Source organism: Mytilus californianus, unplaced genomic scaffold (assembly GCF_021869535.1).
Source record: "Mytilus californianus isolate M0D057914Y unplaced genomic scaffold, xbMytCali1.0.p SCAF_14, whole genome shotgun sequence".
Lineage (NCBI taxonomy): Eukaryota > Metazoa > Mollusca > Bivalvia > Mytilida > Mytilidae > Mytilus > Mytilus californianus.
The window spans coordinates 31,412,617-31,435,076 of record NW_026262626.1 but is presented as its reverse complement, the minus strand read 5'-3'; the positions used below and the strand labels follow the sequence as shown (position 1 = coordinate 31,435,076).

Sequence of the window (22,460 nt, the reverse complement as noted above, 5' to 3'; positions counted from 1 at the left end):
TATAAGAAAAAAGGCAGGACCGAAGAGAGAGAAAAATAAAAAGGCAGGACAGAGATTACAACTAAAAAAATGCAGGACAACATTTTTCATCCTAGACCCCCCCCCCCCCCCCCCCCCCCCCCATAAAAATCAAATGGTAGCTCCCTTATAGAATCTGAGAAATAGACCAAATTCAAAAACTAAACATTGTTCAATGAAAAATGAAATGAAGGTCTGATAAAACCTGCCAGGCAGACATGTACACCTTACTTTGTTGGCAGGAGAGAGAAAAATTACCATGATTGCATAAGCAGGGTTGTAATCTTTATGGATTTGTAGTAGAAAAAGATTCTTGTGTCAGAAAATGTTTTTTTAGTTTGTTTTGGGATGAAGCTCGGGTCTACGAAAAAATGATGTCAAATGATGGGGTCTTATGTACAGTTCAAAAGATAGTATCTGAATATCAAAAATTTGAAAAAAGTCAGTCTTTTAATTTCCAAATTAATCGGAACTTGTTGAAGATTGATTAGAATTTTATTGAATAATTGATGACTTAAGGCTTACACGGAAGTTCGTAACTGCCAAAGGTCATTCTTTAGAGAATGAATGATCTAAATTGTAGTAGTAGGGAGGGAGCTGACCCAACAGCTTGGGAGGTCGTGTAAGCCCCAAGTCATCAATTGTTCAATAAAATTCTAATCAATCTTCAACAAGTTTCGATTAATTTGGAAATTTTATTGAACAATAGATGACTTAGTTGCTTCCACGAGACTCTAAGAGTGCTACATTCGAGATCATTCATCCCAGGATATCTGTGCAGGCAATATTTTAGATAATAATAAAAATTCTGGTAATTTATTATTCTATTATTTCAAACTATAGATCTACATTAGTAATCATAATACATGTTATTATTTGTTTTCCAATATGCTATCGCTTAATGTTTGTGTCTGAATGAGGTTTAAAATTAAATTTGTTAAAAGTTTGTGCTGAGCGCTCCAACCAGCTGTTTTCAGTATATTGTTTAATGGAATGTCATATGCGGCAGCACTGGACGATGAAACTGATCGACAGCTATGTGTCCCATACACTTTTATATCAATTCCTGCTTTTCCTAACAATTGTTTTATCGAACGTGATACTGTACTTTTGGTTACAGATTTGAAAGGTTTAACACAGGAAATAATAAAATGCTTCGCTGAGCGCAGCCTGATACGACCACAGAGGTCGAACCCTGAACAGTGGGTGCAAGTTTGGACACAATATTCAAGCTTGATACTGTCTGAATTTGGATTGTGATCAAATTTTTGACATAATATAGGTTTCTGACACAAAATAAATGTGGTGAATTATCTAAAAATGTTAAATGGGTTAAAAAATTTGTATTAAATTTCAATTGAAGATTTCTTGCTATTGCGCATTACTGTGCAAAAGAAGATTTCTTGCAATTGCGCAATACTGTGCAATTCAATATTTCTTGCTATTGCGCAATACTGTGAAATTGAAGATTTCTTGCTATTGTGCTATTGGATATTTCTTGCTATTGCGCAATACTGTGCAATTGAAGATTTCTTGCTATTGCGCAATACTGTGCAATTGAAGATTTCTTGCTATTGCGCAATACTGTGTAATTGAAGATTTCTTGCTATTGCGCAATACTGTGCTATTGTGCAATACTGTGCTATTGCGCAATACTGTGCAATTAAAGATTTCTTGCAATTGCGCAATACTGTGCAATTGAAGATTTCTTGCTATTGCCCAATATTGTGCTATTGTACAATACTGTGAAATTGCGCAATATTGTGCAATTGAAGATTTCTTGCTATTGCGCAATACTGTGCAATTGAAGATTACAAAAACTTTGAAGAAAAAAACTATAAACCCCAAAAAATTGGAAAAAAAAATCCCCCCCCCCCGTTGGAGTAATTACCCCCAAACTCAATCCCAGCCTTCCCTTTGTGGTATGGAACCTTGTAGTACAATTTTAGAGAGATCCATACACTTACACACAAGTTATTGTCTGGAAACTAGAAAATAATGCAATGAAGTTTATTAAACTAAAGTTATTGGCAAATTTCCAATGGAATTTATTTATAATAAAGTTTTTGGCAAATTTCCAATATACATAATTTAAAAGCAGTTTAGGTGAGATATTCAAATGAGTTTCAATTACCAACCTTACACTGCCTTTTAAATTATGTTTTGTACTTAAGTAATTGTCCATTAACCTGGAAACCCTTTTCCCCCCTTTTTTGCACCTTATTCCTTAACGGTTTGAGCCATAACTCCCAAAGACAATTCTTACCATCCGTTTGTGGTATTCCAATATCCAAAATCTAAATACATGGTTAGATTCTGCATATCAAAGAACCCCAAGAATTCAATTTTTGATGAAATCAAATAAAGTTCAATTTTGGACCCTTTAAACCTCAATGTGGACCAATTTGATAACCGGGCCCAAATATAAAAAATTCGTAAGGGTTCCGCGGAACCTAGTGCCTCGCCTACTTTTGCTGTTAATCGCAGGCTCAACAAAAATGAGATGAGGAAAAGATTTAATAAAAATATTCCTCTTGGTACAATTTTTTTATTGTAAGAAGCTTCTGTCCAAGTTTGGTAAAAATCCAGGATAGTTTATAAATCTAATAAATGTTTTAAAAACTTTAACTGCAGACTGTATGTAATGTTAACTGGAAGAAAAACTAAGTCCATTTATAAGTAATATACAGAAAAAACAGGAATTTTTTTTTTACAAAATTTCATTCTAGATACTAGCTTTTGATTAGAAACAAGCTTCTGTCCATGTTTGGTACAAATCCAGGAGAGTTTAAGAAAGTTATTAAAATTTTAAAAACTTTAACCACAGAGTGAATGTAATGTTTCCTGGCAGAAAAAGTAAGTCCATTTATAAGTAAAATACGAAAAAACAGGATTTTTTTTTAAAATTTACTTCTTGATACTATCTTATGATCATAAACAAGCTTCTGTCCAAGTTTGGTAGAAATGCAGGATAGTTTGAGAAAGTTATTCAAATTTTAAAAACTTTAACCACAGAGTGAATGTAATGTTTCCTGGCAGAAAAACTAAGTCCATTTATAAGTAAAATACGGAAAAACAGGATTTTTTTTTTAAAATTTACTTCTTGATACTAGCTTTTGATCATAAACAAGCTTCTGTCCAAGTTTGGTAGAAATGCAGGATAGTTTGAGAAAGTTATTCAAATTTTAAAAACTTTAACCACAGAGTGAATGTAATGTTTCCTGGCAGAAAAACTAAGTCCATTTATAAGTAAAATACGAAAAAACAGGATTTTTTTTCTTAAATTTACTTCTTGATACTATCTTATGATCATAAACAAGCTTCTGTCCAAGTTTGGTGGAAATCCAGGATAGTTTGAGAAAGTTATTCAAATTTTAAAAACTTTAACCACAGAGTGAATGTAATGTTTCCTGGCAGAAAAACTAAGTCCATTTATAAGTAAAATACGGAAAAACAGGATTTTTTTTTAAATTTACTTCTTGATACTAGCTTTTGATCATAAACAAGCTTCTGTCCAAGTTTGGTAGAAATCCAGGATAGTTTGAGAAAGTTATTAAAATTTTAAAAACTTTAACCACAGAGTGAATGTAATGTTTCCTGGCAGAAAAACTAAGTCCATTTATAAATAAAATACGGAAAAACAGGAATTGTTTTTTTTACAAAATTTACTTCTGGATACTATCTTATGATCATAAACAAGCTTCTGTCCAAGTTTGGTAGAAATCCAGGATAGTTTAAGAAAGTTATTAAAATTTCAAAAACTTTAACCACAGAGTGAATATTTGTGGACGCTGCCGCCGACGACGACGACGACGCCGACGGAATGTAGGATCGCTATGTCTCGCTTTTTCGACAAAAGTCGAAGGTTCGACAAAAATCTAAATACATGGTTAGATTCAGCGTATCGAAGAACCCCATATATTCAATTTTTGTTAAAATCAAACTAAGTTTAATTTTGGACCCTTTGGACCGTAATGTAGACCAATTTGAAAACGGGACCAAAAATTAAGAATCTAAATACACAGTTAGATTCGGCATATCAAAGAACCCCAATAGTTCAATTTTTGATGATATCAAACAAAGTTTAATTTTGGACCCTTTTGGCCCCTAATTCCTAAACTGTTGGGACCAAAACTCCCAAAATCTATCCCAACCTTCCTTTTGTGGTCATAAACCTTGTGTTTAAATTTCATAGATTTCTATTTACTTATACTAAAGTAATTGTGCAAAAACCAAGAAAAATGCTTTTTTGGGCCCTTTTTTAGCCCCTAATTCCTAAACTGTTGGGACCAAAACTCCCAAAATCAATCCCAACCTTCCTTTTGTGGTCATAAACCTTGTGTTAAAATTTCATAGATTTCTATTTACTTATACTAGAGTTATTGTGCGAAAACCAAGAAAAATGCTTATCGGGCCTTTTTTTGGCCCCTAATTCTTAAACTGTTGGGACCAAAACTCCCAAAATCTATCCTAACCTTCCTTTTGTGGTCATAAACCTTGTGTTTAAATTTCATAGATTTCTATTAACTTATACTAAAGTTATAGTGCGAAAACCAAATGTCTTCGGACGACGACGACGACGACGACGACGACGACGACGACGCCAACGTCATGCCAATATACGACCGCAAAAATTTTGCGGTCGTATAAAAAGGGAATTTTCCTGTCCCCTGAGTTTTGAAGTTCTATTCAGATATTCTTCCATGGCTACGATAACACATAGTTTATGATCACCATGTCTATTAAATTCTAATGGTCCCATGTGCTTTCCTGGTTTCGATTGTTTAACTAAGTCTACTATGTACACTTTCATGTTGTCATTAGAAATAGTAATATTGTTAAGTTTTATTAAATGAACAGTTTGACAGTGTTGCGCACTAAGCATCATAAGCAATAATGCTAGATGTGATAGTTGTAGTAATATTAACTCCTGATTTGCAGGTTATGTTTTCAAATAATCAAACTATATTTACATCCCATGTTTGTGTATATTTGGGAAGAGATGGTCTAGCATTGAAAATAACCCTCATAAATCGAGTTACTAATTTATGTTTCCCAATGTCTATCCCGCTTGTCACAGAACAAACTGAAGCTATTGCAGATTTCGTAGTGTTGATTGCACTGTAGCTTAATCCACTGTCATAAAGTGAAGATAAAAAAGACAGCACAGTGTTCATAGATGGATCAAGTGGATCAGGTTATTTTTGATTCGAAAAACACATCCATTTCTTGAAATAAGTCCCATATTGCTTTCCTGTGGATTTTCTTCATGAGTGTAATATTATGTCAGCAGTGAGTGTTGAAAGTCCATTATTTTTCTAAGTTTTTCTGGACAAGACAAAAGCACCCAGTCAGATGTTTGAAACTGGATGAATTCGATTCAGATCCTGTGGTAGGTAGAGACTGTTTTCCGGCAGGATGTAGGATTGTTGGCTGGTCTGATGTAATAGTTGCGGAAACCATATTTGTGTTGGCCAAAGTGGTGCAACCAATACTGTCTAACTTGACCTTGATGATTTTCTGGATCACCCGTCCGATGACACTAGGAGGAAAGATATGATACAAGTTATTACTAGTCCACTTTATAGTAAAAGCATTAATTGCTATTGCATGTGATTCTGGCTTATATGAAACGTATTGAATTTTCCTATTATTAAGCCTACTAGCAAATAAATCTGTATCCATTGTCCCTACAGTGTTCTGTAATTTTTCAAATAAATCTGTTTTTAATGTTCATCCCATGTCATCATTCAATTTTCTAGATAGTTTATCAGCTTCTATGTTTAGCTTCCCAGCTAAATGTGCCACACTAATCCATAATTTATGTTTTAAACACCAAAACCATATTTCTTTTGCTTAGAATATGTAAATTTGTAATTTTTCCTCCAAAATAATTATACTGTATTATCTAAATTCATACGGATATGTTTTTGTGAAATATTTCCAGCCAAGGATTGTAAAGTTAGAAAAGCTGCCTTAAGTTCTAAAAAAATAATGTGCATTTCTCTTTCCTCTGCTGACCAAAAACCTTCTGTTTTTTCTCCAGTAGTTTTATTTACTCCAATCCAACCAGTTTTACTTGAATCACTGAACAGTATAATATCAGGATCATTTTGCATTATTGGTTTGCAACTAGTAGGAAGATTTTTAATCCACTACATGAACATTGTTTTCACATGAGTTGGTAAACAAATAATCGTATCATAATTCCCATAAAACTTTTTTTAACACTTTCTCTTTATATATTTCTAAATCTTTGTAATACAATTTAGCATATTGTACACCTGGTTCACTCTCAACCATTTTCCCTTTAATCTTAGCAAAATTCCTGATACTTATTTCCTTAGAATGCAATGCCTCAAAACACAGATCCTGTAAATTTGAAATTCTTTCTTGTGTTAAACTGTCATGTTTTCGAAATTTAATTATAAATCCTAAAAAAGTTATCTCTTTTGTTGGTGTATACACAGATTTCTTAGGGTGTACTGTAAAACCTAAACTATATACTAATTCCACAGTATTTTTGACATTGCTCTGACATTCTTCATATGTGCGTGCTATACGTAAGCTATCGTCTATGTATGGGACATTTTTATGACCCATTTTGCGCAAAAAAGAATATACTGGTTTAAGTAATTTTGTTAAAATTCTTGGTCTTGTTGATAATCCCTGTGGTAATGCACAAAATTGATAAGAGATATCATTCCATACAAATTTTAAGAATTTGCGGTCTTGTTCATGAACTGGTACACTAATAAAATAAATGTCTTTCAAATCAATTGATGCAAAGTAATCATTTTGTTGTATGTTAGTTAAAGCTCGAACCAATGTTTCCATTTTAAAATGAATTTTTGACACACTTTCATTGTGGTTTTTCAAATTCAATATCATTCGAATTGTCTGGTCTTTCTTAGGCCGAATAAAAATGTCAGAATAATAATTGTCTTTTTCTCTGTTCAGCACTTGCCTAATAATACCCTTTTCAAGAATGTATGAACTTCAGTTATGATTAACTGGTTTTCTTGTTCATTAAATGCAATTGGAGATGTTCTAAAATTTTGTTTTGGGATTTCATCTAGTTCAATCTTATATCCTTTCACTGCATTTAATATAATAATTATTACTAGTTAACTTTTCCCAATTTTTTACAAAAAAATTTATTTCCCTACTATGAAATTTTCTACTGTGTTTATCAATGTTATATTATCACTTACACTTAACGATTGTCTTTGTTTTGAAACCCACTCTTCATCTTCTTGTTCTTGTTGCCCTTCTGTACATGTATTTGTCCAGAATTTTTTGCATGTTTTGGTTGAAAATAGGGTGGTGGTTTTTGCCATGGAGGTCCTGGACGTTTCTCCACTCTCTATCCCTCTAAAAAAAGGCTCATTAAAGCTCAGTTTATTTATTCTTCTTTCTTCTTTTATGAGGTCCTCTAACCGTGTATCTAAATTGTCACCAAAAAGATATTTAGTGACAGGAGTGTCTATATCTGTAACGCTTCTATATTTGTAAGGAACTCGTCGAGTAATCAGTTGCTTCCTCTTTCTATTAGCTATATATATTCAATGCGTCAACATTTTGAACATGTCTTTGGTCATGCTCTTTGCTTCATTCATGTCGCCTCCAGTTTTCATGACATTGAGGTATTTAACGACGATCAGTAAAGTTGTTGTCATGCATTTCTGCATATGTTGTAATGCCAAATCTGGATCTCTTTGTTTTTTTGTTTTTAAAATCTCTCCGGATTTCTTTGTTGACTTTAGGGACCTGTAAATGTTTACAGTTCTCTGGGACTAAATAAGTGTCATCTAATTTTGTCAGTGTCTCTGTTTTCAATGGCTTGTTGATTGCCTGATCAACTAACTCTGCCATCTGATCATCTATTTTTCCCCCAAATTTCTTTGGTTCTTCATACATTTTTTCCAGTTCATCTAGAAAAGCTTTGTTTTCGGCATCGTCATTTGCGTCGACTATATTGTCAATATTCAGTTCCTCATCCTCATCATCGGATATATCTTCCAGCCCATTGTCAGACACTTCACTTTCACTGTTAATAGTGTTAATGTCATTATCAACTTTATTTTTTTGTGCATTTCTGTTGGCTTTTGTTTTAGGGACGTTTTTCTGAGTAACAGTGTCCTGAACAGTAAACATATTCGCTGCCAAATTAGCGATTATCTCTGTGTGAGACTCTATCGGTACCAGTTTTGTATTACAACTCCAGTTTCCGGTGCATGTCAAAACATGGAGTGAAATAAAATAGTCCATTTTTTTCTGAATTTTTTTCTGGACTCATTTTTTTCTGTTTGATTAAAAGTTTGTGCTTAATGGAAACATATATTTAGATTTGAAAAAAAATATTGCATCGTTTTTGGGATATCAAACCAGGAAAGTGGAAGGATATCATGTTTACTGGAAGTGGTGTGACCTAGTAAAAACAGCAAACAGAAAGTAGAAAAAAATATTTTTGACTTCAGGGTTTCATATCTTTTTATTCTTCGTGGCATAATCCATTTTTTCCCCCGATTAAATCACAATTTCACATTACTACATACATAATATGTACAAGAAAAAAATTTTCTTTGTAGCATTTTATTTTAAAAAAATTTCAAAGATCAGCTGTTTTGCATGTAAGCCTTTGGAGCAGTCAATTACACATCGGCTATGTTGGATATTTTCTCCAACAATGATTGTATTGTAAGGTCATTTCTGGTTGACATTTCGGGTTTGGTCTTTTCATCGCAGAACACCACCAAACACCGCCGAAAACCCCAAAAGTGAACTAAAACTATGGAAAAACAATAATGCGTGTCAATAAAAGCAGAAAACTGTTGAATTTATTGATTTTTTATCGCAATTTCAAAGAATAACTAAACGGTGAATACACTCGGCGTTTGGGAAAGTCTATTTATTATGTTATTGTTTCAGTAAATCAACTACATATATATTGACTCATTGATTTTTTTCTAATTAAATGTCTATTTCAATATAATTATTGAATGTAATAATTCTTATCAATAAATGTCATCTTAATTACTCTAAGATTAACAGTCAGTTGGTCAAGCCTCAGACAAACATTACAAAACCCTTCCTCTGCATGTGTCAGTATAATGGAAATATCTTACTTATAGCAGTAAAATTGTTAAAGGGGTAAAATTAAAAAAACAAATTAAGGAAGGGACATGTAGCATGTCAAGTGTTCAATGTGTTCGGCGACTTTTTTATTTTTTCGATGCAAATGTTTGGTCTTGGTTTCCTTTTATTTGTTATTTTATTACTTCATTATTAAACCTATCATACCTTCTATAACACTTGTTGAAACTCTTTACTAAATTATAACAAATAGATTACATGAATAACAAAAAATATTAAAAATGTTTTTTGTCTTGTTCGGCGGTGTTTTACGGTGTTAAGTGTGATCGGTGACGCTCCTATTCTTTACGATGTTAAAATTCGGTCTCATTCCCTTTTATTTTATTTTTAAATTTGTTTACATAATTACAACTAAAAGGTAAAATAAATAACAAAAAATGATAAAAAGGTATAATTGTGGGTGCTCGGCACTGTTTTGCACTGTTGACGACTCTCCTACTCTTTTGTGTGTTTATAATTGGTCTCGTTTCCTTTTTATTTGTTAAACTTTTTACTAAAATACGTGAAATAGATAAGATAACATGATAAAATATTGTATTTTTTCATAGTTTAAGATCATTTTGGGGTGTTCGGTGGTGTGCAGTGGTGTGCAGTGGTGTTCGGTGGTGTGCAGTGGTTTTCGGCGGTGAAAAGACCTACCGGACCTTTCACCAACATCTCTGCTAACACTTGGCCCTGCTTCATCAAAATCTTGTTGTACAGGCCTTTGTGATGTTTCACTAGCTTTCCAAGTTTTCACTCGATAAATTTCTTGAGTTCTTCTCTTGATTGCATCAATCATTTCCTTATCTTGAGGAGCATTGTCCATCTCGGACGTGTGGCCTCGTTTGGTCGTCGCCATTATAGCGTAACTTGACAATTTTCCATAACTGAATCCAATAAATTCTTCCGTTTAAAAATTAGGGATGTCAACTCGGTGGACAATTACTAATCGAGTACTCGTTGGTTTTATCGAGCGATACTCGAGTACTCTCTCGGGAATAACATAAGTATCTGGGACAAGGAATTACACACCATAATTAATAGCTCATTACATTTGCATACAAGTACTAATTAAGTAGGAAAAACAATAATCTAATCAATATAATTTAATGAACACCAATTTAAAAATTATAACAAAGAAAAACCATATCAAACAATAGTATTTGGTAAACGTTAAGAAAACACATTTAATGTTTACAAAGGAAGTAAGGATTAGAAGTTTAACTATTCACTGAGAGTCACCAGAGGGTAACAGAATCAATTTGCGCCAATTACAGTTTTGAAAAGGTATCAAATGCGCAACTCTCTATTTTTCTAATTGCGCCAATAAATGAAATCAAATTGCGCCACATTTACCTGTATATTTTTTACCTTTATCATACATGTAACATGTACTATAATTAATCTTTCCACTTTAGATTAAACTGAACACTCATCAGAATTAAGAAAACTCACCAATAAATAAATTATTCAGTACATGCAGTAATAGAATAGTTTTTCACATGTAAAGATGTCTGAAATATCGTTCAAGAAAATAGAGTCTGATAGAGGAAAACCAGGAGCTGCAAGAAGTCGACTTGGAGAAAGAAAACTTTGCTCAAGAAAAGTACCAAAAACTAGTGAGAGGAGAAGTGATCAGAAAGGAATATGAGTCTATTCTCAGTTACAAATACCAGCCTTTGGTTTAATGTTGAACAGAGACATATTATAGTTTTTAACTATATATACATGAGTGAACGTTTTAATTCAGCATATGTTTTGTATTAAAATGACTTTAACTCCACCAGTCGGTAAACTGCAGATAAATCCCGGTTAAAGGAGGGGGGAAGTCAATCATTTAGTTGAAATATATAAGTAAAAATAAATAAATTCATAAAATTGGCGAAATTAGACGATATTTTTATTGGCGCAAATGATACCAATAGTTTTTAAAATGATGTGGCGCAGAAGTAGCATTGGCGCAAATAAGTTGTGGCGCAAATGAGTTCATTTTTGACGCAAAAAGATATCGACCACCAGAGGATGCAACGAATTTATTTTATTTAGAAACATTTTCTTGTAAACTATTATTGGGGAAAGTCGGTTTTGCAACTTTGTAACTTACAGTCTGTATAGCGACTGGAAACAGACTGTAAATATATAGAAAAAAAAATTACTGGATGAACTCCAGGTTCTCCTGATATAGGAGGGAATTACAAAAGGTGACAGGTAACAGGTAACAGTCTTGCAGACGAAATTATTTGCTCTGACGGTACCGATGTGACGGAATGGCTAAGACATGTTTAGTTTAAAGTGTTGTCCTAGGTATAGCCCACAAATTTTCGGAGGCATTTTAAATGACAATTTAGCACAAGCATTCGAAACAAAATGTATTTTATTTACAGTATGATTAATCAGTGATGCCTATTTAATTTCCGAAAGAGGTTTTTAAGAAGATCAATTTTATATAAAGAAGACAGTAATATTCTAACAGAAAACCGATTAGTCCAGTATCGTTTTGGTATTCGATACTCGATACTACCGACCGATACTCGAATACTCGAGTACTCGTTGACATCCCTATTAAAAATACATCCACGCGTGAAAGTCACTTCAAAACACTGTTAGTTCCTGCACTAAGTTATACTATTTTTCCACGCATTAGAAACACTTAATCGTTGATTTTTGTAAATCAAAGTGCTGGATAGCACCTATGGAAAGTTTGCAACGGTCAGCTTTGATGTTTTTTTTACTAAATCATTGTCTCATCAGCAATTATCAAAAATCACATTTTTCATATGTTTATCATGTAAAATTTTGATATTTTCTATTGCAACCTTAAACTGTAGATTTGAAATAATTCAGTACTCAGAAAGCTCTGTTACATTCTTTATGCGCACATCCCATGTCAAGGGCCTGTGATTTTGGTACTTTTTATTGATTCAGGTCCTTTATATTTATTTTTAGTAAATTGTATTGTTATTAATTAAGCCGTTAGTTTTCTTGTTTGAATTGTTTCACCTTTTTCATATCAGGGCTTTTTGTAGCTGACTATATGATATGAGTTTTTCTCATTGTTGAAGACTGTATGGTGACCTATAATTGCTTATATATCTTGAACTTGAATCCTTTGAACTCTGGTGGATAACTGTTTCATTGGCAATAATTGCCACATCTCCTATTTTAAATAAGACAGCGAACTTAAACCAATAAAACCGTAGTGAAAGTGAATTTATATGAAAGATTTAATCAACAATAGCAATATGTAGACAGGAATAAAAAGTTTATATACACTAGATTCGTAGAGGTACTTATAACCATGTAATACATTTTAGTTGCTGCTGTGAAATTCAGCATTGAGGCAATGACATTTTGAGATTTTGTGGTTTTCAGCCATTCATATTTTATAATCATTGCTTCTTTGTTGAACTGTTAATCTGAAAGAATCATACTGACCCAGGAACAAAGTGTGAGGTTTGCATACTGTAATTTCTGAAACTGAATGTCAGTATGATGCTTCTGTGTACAAAGTTTTGTCATTTAAAGTGCTACAGTACCAAACACAAACCAGACACTGTTTAAGTATCATAGGGGTCGAATGAGAAAGGTCAGAATGATCTGACTTTGATATATGACACACCCCAAGCCTATAATGCAACAGTTGAACTGCATACCATGTTAGGTTAACCAAAATTATAAGGTAGAAAAGATATGACCCAGACACGAATTGGACAAGGTTTACTATCATAGGTATCAAAGGACAACGTCAAGGTCAGAGTGATCAGACTTTGGAATATGACACGTCCAAAGACCATGATGCAACTGCCTACTGAGTTTGATAACCATAAGTTTAAAGCACAAACTTTATGAAACGGGCACAATTTGAATAAAAATCAACTGTCATAATGGTCAAAGGTAAAGGTCAAGGTCAGAGTGGACTGACTTTTGTATGTTTTACAGTACAAAAGTTGTGAACAGGACACGAATTAGACATGGTTTTACTATCAAAGGGGTCAAAGTCAAGGTCAGAGTGACCGGACTATGGTATGACACACCCCAGCCTTAGATGAAATTGCACAGATAAAAAAAAAACGGACACGAAGCCAGACGGACATGGTAATTCCTATATAACCTCAAACTTGTTTTTTTTGTTTTTTTTTTGGGGGGGGGGGGGGGAGGGGGAGTATTTAGCAATCTGAGAAATATGCCAGAATGTCAACAATCTACATATTTCCATAATAACATATATTCCATTATAAGGAAAAAACATTCTCAGGAAAACTGGTTTTCAGTCATTTATTCGAAGTACTTTTAATTGTCAACACATTATGTTTACAGCTATCTTGGTGTTTCTAAGACCAAATTCTGAGACTCCCAAGTTCTTAGTTTGGTAGCAAATTACTCTTTAGCTATCAAATTTTATTAGCATTCTTTGTTAAACTGTTTCTAAGTCATGTGTTCTTAGTTTACTTTTCTAATAAAATTGAGAATGGAAACCGGGATTGTGTCAAAGAGACAACAACCCGACCAAACAGCAGAAAACAGCAGAAGGCCACCAATGGGTCTTCAAACACAGCGAGAAAATCCCGCACCCTGAGGCGGGCTTCAGTTCATTCACAGTCAGATTTAATACACTCTGTTAATTTTGTTTTTAAGCTTTATTGTAATAGTGCTACCAGATATTGTTTTATTTCCTTCTTTTGAAAGTATAATATAAACAAAACAACCAAATTGAAATTTAACTGATTATTTGTAATTGCACTTATTCAATATCAAATATATATGAGGTTTTGGATGGGGGTCCTTCAATTCTGTATTCTTTAATTTTTTAGGCAACTTTTCTCCATTCTTTATACATTTTTCTCATTATTCTCTATTCTATATATTTTAGAACCCCATTATTCTCTATGTTTTTTTGGCCTATTATTCTCTATTCTTTAAATTTTTAGCCCTTTATTCTGCACAATTTGTACATTATTCCTTATTCTGTAAACCCCATCCAGACCCTCATATATTAAACAACAAGCAACAAAAGGTGAAAAATATAACAGCTCAATGAACATAACTTGGGAAAAAATACTGGCAATTGAATTGCATGTATGTTGATGTTGATATTCAAATCACTTTACTTATAGAACTAAATGCCATGGTGATAAGACATATTTTTAAGTCCCAATTTCTAAAAACTCCATGTTTATCGGTATTACGTCGGAATGTTGAGGCCTCTGACAATAATGATGACACCAGACGATCTAAAGGGTTCACTGAATACACATTGATCTGTTCACCATGCAAACTGAAAAAAAAAATAGAGAAGCAAAAAATCAATTATGAGAGGGAGTTAAGAGGTTGGGTTGTAAATTTGAAGTGGAATGAAAACTGAGCAGGGACACATTTGTATATGACTTAATTCAATGAGGCGCTGATAATCATAAAATCGATTAAATATTTCTTAACAGTGCTCCAGCTAAAAATAACTAGAGGCTCTAAAGAGCCTGTGTCGCTCACCTTGGTCTATGTGCATATTAAACAAAGGACACAGATGGATTCATGACAAAATTGTGTTTTGGTGATGGTGATGTGTTTGTAGATCTAACTTTACTGAACATTCTTGCTGCTTACAATTATCTCTATCTATAATGAACTTGGCCAATTAGTTACAGTGGAAAATATTTTGTAAAAATTTACAAAAATTTACAAAATTTATGAAAATTGTGAAAAAATGACTATAAAGGGCAATAACTCCTTAAGGGGTCAATTGACAATTTTGGTCATGTTGACTTATTTGTAGATCTTACTTAGCTGTACATTAATGCTGTTTATAGTTTATCTCTATCTATAATAATATTCAAGATAATAACCAAAAGCTGAAAAATTTCTTAAAATTACCAATTCAGGGGCAGCAACCCAACAACGTGCTGCCTGATTGGTCTGAAAACTGCAGGGCAGATAGATCTTGACCTAATGAACAATTTTACTCTATGTCAGATTTGCTCTAAATGCTTTGGTTTCAGAGATATGAGCCAAAAACTGCATTTTACCCTATGTACTATTTTTTAGCCATGTCGGCCATCTTGGTTCGCGGGCGGGGTCATCGGACACATTTTTTAAACAAGATACCCTAATGTTGATTGTGGACAAGTTTGGTTAAATTTGTCTTAGTAGTTTCAGGGAAGAAGATTTTTGTAAAAGATTACAAAAATTTACGAAAAATGGTTAAAAATTGACAATAAAGGGCAATAACTCCTTGAGGGGTCAACTGACCATTTATATTCAATTGAACATTTCTTGCTGTTGTGCAATACACTGTGCTGTTGTGCAATACTTAGAAAATCTGTTTTCAGACTATAAACAAAGAATTAGCAAAATAAATTGACCCCCAATTTTTTTCCTTGGAAAATTGACAATTTCTTTAATCTTGAGGAAAAAAAAATTAATCCCCCCAAAAAAATTTATTTGATGAAATTTTCTTTTTGTAAAATGTGGTACAAATTAAGAGACATCCATACACTTAAACAGAAGTTTTTGTCTGAAAACTAGAAAAATGCTTGTTTTAGACCCTTTTTGGCCCCTAATTTCTGAACGGTTTAAGCAATTACCCCCGAAATGAATCCCAACCTTCTACTTGTGGTATTGAACCTTGTGGTACAATTTCAGAGCAATCAAAATACTTATACACAAGTTATTGTCCTGAAACTAGAAAAATGCTTGTTTTGGCCCCCTTATTCCTAAACAGTTGGGACCACCACCCCTAAAAACAATCCCAACCTTTCTTTTGTGGTATTGAACCATTTGGTTAAATTTCATAGAGATCCATACACTTAAACTAAAGTTATTGTCCGCTGACGATAAATTTTTTGCGGTCGTATAAAAATAGAATGGAATTCTGACAGACTTCCGTAGTTCGACATTTTTCTTTCGAGTATATGCACAATGTTGGTGTTACAAACTCTTCTTTGACAGGCGTCTTGTTACTTGGAATGTCATGCAATGGATTGTCATCTGTGGATAAATGTCAGCCCAGACCTCTTCACAAACGGAAGGTGGCTGCCGGCATCCCTGTGTCCAAGGGAAGAACAGAATTGGGAAGATCGCGGCAATCTTTGAAATTCAGTTCGACGAATATTCGAAAAATAACAGCAACTGCATTTCCAAGTCACCATTAAACTTGAAACAGGCTAGTTGATTGCCAACTTGCTATCGTAGTTGACCGTGGCCTTAACTTTACGTTTTTAAATTCCGAAAAAAAAAGTTTCATTCATAATTGTCAATAATTAATCTCGGGTATTTTGTAGTAATGTTTACTATATGTACGAGATAAACGTGTTTTCATTCGTCGTTTTAAATAGAATCAATTAATAACTAATGATTAATTTAAATGACACACCGTAAATAATGGACTGTACATTTAAAACACATAGATAATGACGAGACAAACTGTTATTCTCGAGTGCGTTGTGCATAAATAATGAATATGCAAACAGTGAGACACAGCATAACAATAATATTTCTTATTGTTGGTCTCAAATCTATCTCAAAAGAATCGGTTTGCATGTCTATTTTATCTAGTCGGATTGCACCCACATGGAGATTGAATCTCATTGCGCATGTCTGGGGAATCCCATAGGAAAGCATACAGGTAACATAAACATACAAAATGGCTGACAGTTCGAAGTATGCATAATTTATTTAGGTCAAATCTAATAGCATTTACAAAGGTAAAAATTTAAAAGATTACAATATCATCAACAAAAAGAAATACTTTAATTTCATGCATAAATGTTAAAAAAACACTCACCTTGAAATAAATATCAGGCCCTCTTAATTTTCTAAGGATTAAATGTTGAAACCATGCTGTCTCGTGTAGATTTGTTTTGATTTTTTCCTCCGCACACGGCAGGTCCGCGAAGTAGTGTTTGTGATACCCATTTTCAAAATAAAGTTGAATTCATTTGAATTGTCAGTGAACATTCAGTCCATTTTTATTTAAGCTGTAAGCTTATCAAAAAAGTAGTAACTAAAAATTTCAAAAGCATCTTCCTAGAATTAGTATTTAAACACTAGTACTACATTATCTAAGAGTAGAACACACATCCTAGTAAGTTAGTCTGGCTACTTCCGTTTTGAGGCCGAGGCCTTAGGAAAGTATATTTCTATTGCAAGCTATAGCAAACTTTCCAAAAACTTCGGAGATTTGCTTTTAAGAATTGACAAATGGCGTCACGTGACCGTAATGACCTTTGGCAGTTACGAACTTCCGTTCTTTCGTGGAAGCAACTTAGTCATCTAAAATTGCTGTGACCTTGAATTCATTTTCACTCAGTGACCTTCAAATCAATAAGAATCTTTATCATCTCAAGCTTCTATTTCTTTCACAAATGGTAAAGATCTGATAAATGGCTCAAAAAATATCGTATAGAAATACAAGTTCAATTCCAACAAGAGGCTGTCAGAGTGACAGCAAACCGGATTTTCCTGCAGAGGTCAAACCCAGTTGAGCAAGTATGGACACAACATTTAAGCTTAAAACAGCTCTGAATTTGGATTGTGATTGAATATTTGACACAGCATATGTTTGTGACACAAAATGAATGTGGTCAAAGAACTGAAAAATTTGAAATCGGACATTTACCTATTATGGTCCAATATCCAAAATCTAAGTACATTGTTAGAATCAGCATATCAAAGAACCCCATGAATTCAATTTTTGATGAAATCAAACAAAAGTTTAATTTAGGACCCGTTGGACCTCAATATGGTATTATCTAATTAATAATGCAAATAAATACAGGTTTAGATTCAGCATTTCAAAGTACCCTATATATATTCAATTTATGTTTTATTTTGGACCCCGATTTGGAACAACTTGAAAACTGGGCCCAAAATCAGAAATCTAAATATATGTTTATTAATAGCCATGTAAGCTTAGTTTTTAAATGAGTTCGCTTCATCAAAAATATATATATATATATATATAGCATTCAGAAAATTAGTTTATACAGAATAACAAACAAACCTACCACAAAATTCTTCAAACAATTTACCAAAGAAAAGAAAAAAAAATCCAAAATGCCATATATCATTAATACAATGTCTTTTAATAATCTATAAAACTTATCTATAATTATCTTCAAAATGTCTAATAACGAACAGTAAATTTCAAACTATATTTATACTGTCCTACAGAGCTTATCATCATCAACACTTAGGTAACAGAAAATTTTCAAATAAATCTCATTCCAAATATAATTGTGTGATTGATATTTACCACATGCTTTCTTATCTGATAACAGGTGAAAATTATTTAAAACACTTAGTGTAATCAAACTTTATATATGTAATTAATAGTTCCCAATATTTTTTCTTTCGTTTGTCACAAACTAATATAGATCTGCAACTTATCTATCAATGTCAATAACTTTATCTACACAATGTAATGTAATGAAATTTATACTTTAATAAAAATATATTATTATCTAATGAAAATGATATTTGCAAATTTGGACCCCCAAACAGGATCAAGTAAAAATTAAACATTAACACACACAACAAAAATAAAATACCACATAACAACTGTGACATCTACCTTCAAAACACATGACTTAAAAAATATAGTTATAAAGAAATTTTTGACAGCTCCTGACTAAAATCAATTGAACAGATACAATCATTGCTAGACTAGCTATACAAAAAATTATTAATTACACCATTTCTGTTCAAAGAGAAATAACTCAATTATATAATAAATATCACTTTTGGCTACTGAAAGGTCTACCACTCAACAACGAGAAAAGCTATATTTAGTCACAGGAAACAACAAATCAAAATTTGAAAAAAATTCGTCAAAAAGTTTTCATGTTAATGAACAGACACTGTTTGCTAGCTGACCATCCGCCGTACATACCCAAATCAATAACTGATTTTTCCTTGGAAAATCCAGTTAAAAACAAATTCAATCTATTTGTAAGCACTTTGACCTGATCTTTGATCTACCATCTCAAAAACCGATAAGAATCCTATTCTTTTTAAGGGGCAGGTTCATTTTAAAAAATGAAAACAACACGTTATAAATTTCATGTGTCCAAAGCACCTTTCTGCATTTATCTTCATCAGAAACGCTCAAATCTGAATACTTGAAAGCCAAGGATGTACAAGAACCTAAACAGTTGAAGAGCTATATAACCAATAAACTGCTTCGCTGAGCGCAGCTAGATACACCCGCAGAGGTCCAACCCTGAACAGTTGGGGCAAAAATGGACACAATATTCAAACTTGATTCAGGAAAAATGGAGACAATATTCAAACTTGATTCAGGTCTGAATTTGGATTGTAATTAAATATTTGACATATTATAGGTTTCTGAATAAATGTAGTCAAAGAACTTGAAATTGGTTATATGAATTGAATTTATATTCAATTAAAGATTTCTTGCTGTTGTGCAATACTAAGTAAATCTGTTGTCAGACTATAAAAAAATAAAGTTCAATTAATTCTCAATGTCATATTAGAAATTTATGAAAATAAAAAGAGAGCTTACATCAATAGATAAAGCAATTCACCAAAGTTTCTTGAGAATTGGTGACAGCATTTTTGAGTTATTGTCCGAAAACTGGAAAATCACCCCTTTTTTTAATGAATAAAACCGCATAACTCAGAAATGTAAAATGTAAAATTTATAAAATTCTAAACGGAGCTTACATCAATACATACAAACAATTCACCAAAGTTTCATAAGAATTGCTGTAAGCATTTTTGAGTTTTTGTCCGAAAACTGGAAAATTCCCCCTTTTTTTATGAATAAAACCCTGTAACTCGGAAACGTAAAATCTAAAATTTATAAAAATCGAAAGGGAGCTCATGTCAATAGATATAAACAATTCACCACAATTTCTTGCAAGTTGGTGAAAGCATTCTTGAGTTAATGTCCGACATGTTGACGACGGACAGACGGACAACTGTATACCATAATATGTCCCGTAAACAGGCATGTAAAAAGGACCTAAAAATATAGCCAAATCCATTTAAGGTCAACTTTGCCTGAGGGAGTTGTAACCTTAGTTTCTAACAATTTCAAAATTTATTAACGGACAATTTGAGAAAGATTTGTTATAAATCATGTCAGTAACGAAGTACTGACTACTGGGCTGATGCTACCCTTGGGAACTGATAGTCCACCAGCAGAGGTATGGACCCAGTGCTGTAAAAAATGAAAACACAACGTTATAAATTGCATGCATCCGAAGCCCTTTTCTGGATTAACCTTCATCATGAATCCTCAGAGATAAATCTTTGAAAGCCAAGGATGTATAAGAACCTAAACAGTTGAAGAGCTATATAACCAAAAAGAACCTAAAATATAGTAAAATCCATCTAAGATCAAACATCTAATGGTTTACTTTTATAAATTTTGACTTGGATGGAGAGTTGTCTCATTGGCACTCATGCCACATTTTCTTATATCTATTTGCCTGAGGGAGTTATAACCTTAGTTTCTAACAATTTCAAAATTTATTAACAGACAATTTAGAAAGGTTTGTTACAAATCATGTCAGTAACGCAGTGACTTTTGGTGAAGATTGGAAATAGTAAACTAGAAGCTCTAAAGAGCCTGTGTCGCTCACCTTGGTCTATGTGCATATTAAACAAAGGACACAGATGGATTCATGACAAAATTGTGTTTTGGTGATGGTGATGTGTTTGTAGATCTTACTTTACTGAACATTCTTGCTCCTTACTATTATCTCTATCTATAATGAACTTGGCACAAGTTACAGTGGAAAATATTTTGTAAAAATTTACAAAAATTTACAAAATTTATGAAAATTGTAAAAAATTGACTATAAAGGGCAATAACTCCTTAAGGGGTCAATTGACAATTTTGGTCATGTTGACTTATTTGTAGATCTTACTTAGCTGTACATTATTGCTGTTTACAGTTTATCTCTATCTATAATAATATTCAAGATAATAACCAAAAGCTGCAAAATTTTCTTAAAATTACCAATTCAGGGGCAGCAACCCAACAAAGTGTTGCCTGATTGATCTGAAAATTTCAGGGCAGATAGATCTTAACCTAATGAACAATTTTATCCTCGTCAGATTTGCTCTAAATGCTTTGGTTTCAGAGATATGAGCCAAAAACTGCATTTTACCCTATGTACTATTTTTTAGCCATGTCGGCCATCTTGGTTTGAAGGCGGGGTCATCGGACACATTTTTTAAACTAGATACCCTAATGATGATTGTGGACAAGTTTGGTTAAATTTGTCTTAGTAGTTTCAGAGGAGAAGATTTTTGTAAAAGATTACAAAAATTTACGAAAAATGGTTAAAAATTGACTATAAAGGGCAATAACTCCTTAAGGGGTCAACTGACCATTTGGCCAAGTTAACTTATTTGTAGATCTTACTTTGCTGAATATTATTGCTGTTTACAGTTTATCTTTATCTATAATAATGTTCAAGATAATAACCAAAAATGGCAAAATTTCCTTAAAATTACCAATTCAGGGGCAGCAACCCAACAACAGAATGTCTGATTCATCTGAAAATTTCAGGGCAGATAGATCTTGACCTAATAAACAATTTTACCCCATGTCAGATTTGCTTTAAATGCTTTGGTTTCAGAGATATAAGCCAAAATCTACATTTTACCCCTATGTTCTTTTTTTAAGCATGGCGGCCATCTTGGTTGGTTGGCCTGGTCACGGGACACATTTTTTAAACTAGATACCCCAATGATGATTGTGGCCAAGTTTGGTTTAATTTGGCCAAGTAGTTTCAGAGGAGAAGATTTTTGTAAAAGTTAACAACGACGGACGCCAAGTGATGAGAAAAGCTCACTTGGCCCTTTGGGCCAGGTGAGCTAAAAAGATATCATCCAAAAACCAAAATCTGGCTGCAATTTCAGTCTTTTAATTCCTCCTTTGATCAAGTGTTCTCAAAATGTATGGGGTCTTCTTAATGCCCTTGGTATTATCAAACCATGTTTTGTAAAGACATTGTTTATAGCTTATTGTACTAAAACTGAAATGTTGACATTCATTGATCATATTTTAATTTGATTTTGACTATTTCACAACTTGGAGGTGAGATATTTTAAAACTGATCAATCAGAATCAATGATTGCTCCTGGCAACCTTTTTTCATCTGGTTAGGGTAAAAGTAAGAAATTTTAAAATAAGCACTTTCTATAAGATATTCTTATTAGGTTTGCATAATATCAGCCATGTTATTTCAGAAATGATGAAATATTAGGTTCACTTTGAAAACCTTTGTGATATATCAAATTGTCAGCAATGCAAGCTGATCAGCACACTCAAGGAA

The 22,460-nt window shown here is 32.9% G+C and overlaps 1 protein-coding gene across 2 annotated transcripts in view; it reads right to left on the bottom strand.

Annotated features, from left to right (window-relative positions):
- The window catches only part of LOC127724637 (uncharacterized), a 640,225-nt gene that overhangs the window by 3,428 nt on the left and 614,337 nt on the right, over positions 1–22,460 (bottom strand). The window contains exon 36 of one of the 2 annotated variants that reach the window (XM_052231645.1): positions 13,402–14,431. The exons of the other annotated variant lie outside the window; for it this stretch is intronic. Coding sequence (XP_052087605.1) covers positions 14,420–14,431 — 12 coding nt within the window. The 3' untranslated portion in view covers positions 13,402–14,419. Of the gene's footprint in view, positions 1–13,401; positions 14,432–22,460 lie in introns of those variants that run through there. 2 annotated transcript variants of the gene reach the window in all.